Source organism: Numida meleagris, unplaced genomic scaffold (assembly GCF_002078875.1).
Source record: "Numida meleagris isolate 19003 breed g44 Domestic line unplaced genomic scaffold, NumMel1.0 unplaced_Scaffold491, whole genome shotgun sequence".
Classification (NCBI taxonomy): Eukaryota; Metazoa; Chordata; class Aves; order Galliformes; family Numididae; genus Numida; species Numida meleagris.
The window spans coordinates 32157-35138 of record NW_018364707.1 but is presented as its reverse complement, the minus strand read 5'-3'; the positions used below and the strand labels follow the sequence as shown (position 1 = coordinate 35138).

The 2982-nt window shown below is 54.0% G+C and overlaps 1 protein-coding gene across 1 annotated transcript in view; it reads right to left on the bottom strand.

Moving 5' to 3' along the window:
• Positions 1 to 1589: 1589 nt before the first annotated feature.
• Positions 1590 to 2982, bottom strand: part of LOC110391752 (T-cell-interacting, activating receptor on myeloid cells protein 1-like) — a 2050-nt gene continuing 657 nt past the window's right edge. The window contains exons 2-4 of the mRNA XM_021383699.1: positions 2249 to 2356; positions 2140 to 2175; positions 1590 to 2022 (exon numbers count right to left, since the gene is read on the bottom strand). Of these exons, the coding sequence (XP_021239374.1) occupies positions 1659 to 2022; positions 2140 to 2175; positions 2249 to 2356 (508 nt within the window). The 3' untranslated portion in view covers positions 1590 to 1658. The remainder of the gene's footprint in view (positions 2023 to 2139; positions 2176 to 2248; positions 2357 to 2982) is intronic.

Sequence of the window (2982 nt, the reverse complement as noted above, 5' to 3'; positions counted from 1 at the left end):
CCCTGGCACCACATCCCCATTGTCACTCACCCAGGATGAGGGCCAGCGCCACTGGTGCCATGAGGCAGGAGCAGCTTGGGGACAGTGAGACTGCAGTGGGAACAGGTGGAGTCTGGAGAGCTGGTGTCAGTTCCTCTTGGGGACAGGATGCTGTGATGTCACCTCCTGATGTGGCAATTGTGATGCCCAAATGGGTGGTGACACCATGGGGTCCCCAATAATGTTCTACACATGGAGCGATGCAAACAGTCCCCGTTGGGTTGCCCTTTGCAGATTGTCATCGCTTGGGTGTCACACACTGTCCCCACTGGACTGTCAGGGCATGGCCTTGCAAGGTGTGCCCCATGGCATGCTAAACACAGGACACGTACTGCAATGGGATGTCCCACATGGGATGTTACATGTGTTCTCCAACACGTCCAGCTGTCACCACATGCTTTGGGTACCACACTCCATCCCCACTGCGCTTTCCTCTGCCATCCCCACTGGGGACAGCAGCAGGGACCTTTGGGGACACAGTGACACTCACACAGACATGGGGCACACGATGAGGACACACATTTTTAGTGGGGCACACATGTGGTACTGACATCAGGCACATGCTATGGACATGCGTGCAGTGCTGACACACATGGAGTGCCAACACGGGAACTGCATGCTAAGGACACAGATGTGCATTGTTGTGTAGACACTCTGGTGTACATGTATTGTGTCACACGTACACACTCAAAGGCTCAGGGTTAACCATGTAGTACATGTGTACGTACATTTATTGTGCACATGTGACAGCACACAAGGACAGCATATGACCACAGGACTTGCTACAGGCGTGTAATGACATCTGGTGTTGAGTACCCAGAGCACACCTTCACGTTCTACGTTCTAAGTACACGTGTTTTTCAACACGCACACATTTCTGCAGACATAGAGCTGCACAGGTGTCATTTTGCACATTCAAACTCCCTCAGTGGGGCAGAGCTGCCGTCATATGGGGCAGGGTGGGGGGCGGCTGAAGGATGGGGTGTGGGTGGGACATGTTGGGGGTAGGGGTAGGAGTGGGGCTGTGGTTGTGGTTGGGGTTCAGGTTAGAGATCAGGTTTGGGCGAGGGTTAAGGTGAGGGTTAGGTTTAGGGTTAAGGTGACTGTCAGGGTTAGGTTAAGTTTTATGGTTATGGGTTAGGGATAGAGATAGGGTGAGGATTAAGGTTCGGGTTCCAAGTTAGGATTAGAGTTAGGTCATTCAGGTTAGGGTTAAGGTTAAGTTTACGGTTAAGTTTAAGGTTATGGTTAGGGTTAAGGTAAGGGTTAGGGTTAGGATTAGGGTAGGGTTAGTGATAGGTGTTGTGTAGGGTTAGGGTTAGGGTTAAGGTTGGGTTAGGTTTCGGGTTGGCTTTAGGACTAGCATTAGGTTAAGGTTAGGGTTAGTGATTGGATTAGGGTTAGGGTNCCGGAATTGGCTGGGGTCACTCTAAAGACGGTGAAGGAGGCCGTGCTCCCAGCACTGTGGTGCTGGTGCTGGATGGGGGCTGATTGCCCATCCTTGTGCAGGAAGATGGTGCCGTGCAAACCCTGGTTCCAACACTGGATGGTGACATTGGTCCCCATCTCCACATGTTCCTCAGGGCTCAGGGAAATGCCAGGTGGGGAGTAGCTGGAATCTAAGTGCAGAGAGGAGACAGTGATGGGACACAGCTCTGTGGGGACACAGCCCTGGGCCATCTGCTTTCCTTAGTGCACTCACCTGTCACCACCAGTGCCACGGGGTCACTCTTCTCCGATGTCCCTGGTGGAGCCAGCCCTCGGTACTGGCACTGATACTTCATTGCATCTTCCTGCCTTACTTCAACCAAGGAGAACTCAGCTGTGTCCTCCTCCTTGTGCATGTTCTTGAAGAATCTCAAATATTTGTGCTGGTACACACAGACCCGGGCAGCCGGCAGGGGCAGGTGGCAGCGCAGGGTGACAGAGTCCCCCAGGGACACCCCCTGGCTGGGGTGCAGTGACACAGGGAGGGTCGGGGCACTAGGACAGGGAACTCCAGTCAGCCTTGTCCCTGCACACCTTCCTGGACCCCTCTGATGGCCCCCTCCCCACGCTCCCCTCCCTCTCTCCCCATTCTCTCCCTCTCCTCATACACACGGTGCTGAGCTCTGCTCGCTGCCACCAGACACCAACCTGCAAGGGGCAAGGTCAGAGTCCAACACAGGGCCACTGACCCCCGTGGCACCACATCCCCATTGTCACTCACCCAGGATGAGGGCCAGTGCCATTGGTGCCATGAGGTAGAATTAGTGTGGGGACAGCGAGACTGCAGCAGTGGGGACAGGGAGTGGCAGGAGAGCTGCTGCCAGTTCCCCTTTGGAGACAGGATGTCACCTCCTCATGTGGTCACCACGGGGTGGTGGCACTATGGATTCCCCAGTGGGGTGGCACACGTAGAGCACTGCACACAGCTCCCACAGAGATGCCCCACACAGGCTGTCACCCCTGCGCTGCAACACACTCTCCCCTAAGGTCTAGGAGTGCATGCTGTGGCACGGAGTCCCCCATGGGATGCCACCCTCTCTCCCTCTGTGCTTTCTAATACCATCCCCACTGGGAACAGGAGCACAGAGCATTTGTGGTCACAGTGACACCCACACAGACGTGGGGCACACGCTGGTAGCACTGTATCTTTGTGGTGCTGCAATAGGGCAGTCCTTGCTTTGCTGGATCCTCAACGGCAATGGAGTCAGACAGGGACTCAGAGCAACAACAAAGACCATTCCTGGAGCTTTCCTATCGACTGTTCTACAATAAAATTAGGGGACTTTCTAGAAACAATTACTGAGCGATACGGATAAAGGATACTTTGACAAGAGTGTTCTTGCCTTATCTGCTACTTGTAGGCAAATCTAGGCTATGAGGAAGAGAGGAAAAGGAGGAAGAGAGAGAACAAGAAAGAGAGAACATGGAGAGAAGCTGAGAAAGAACGTGAGAGAG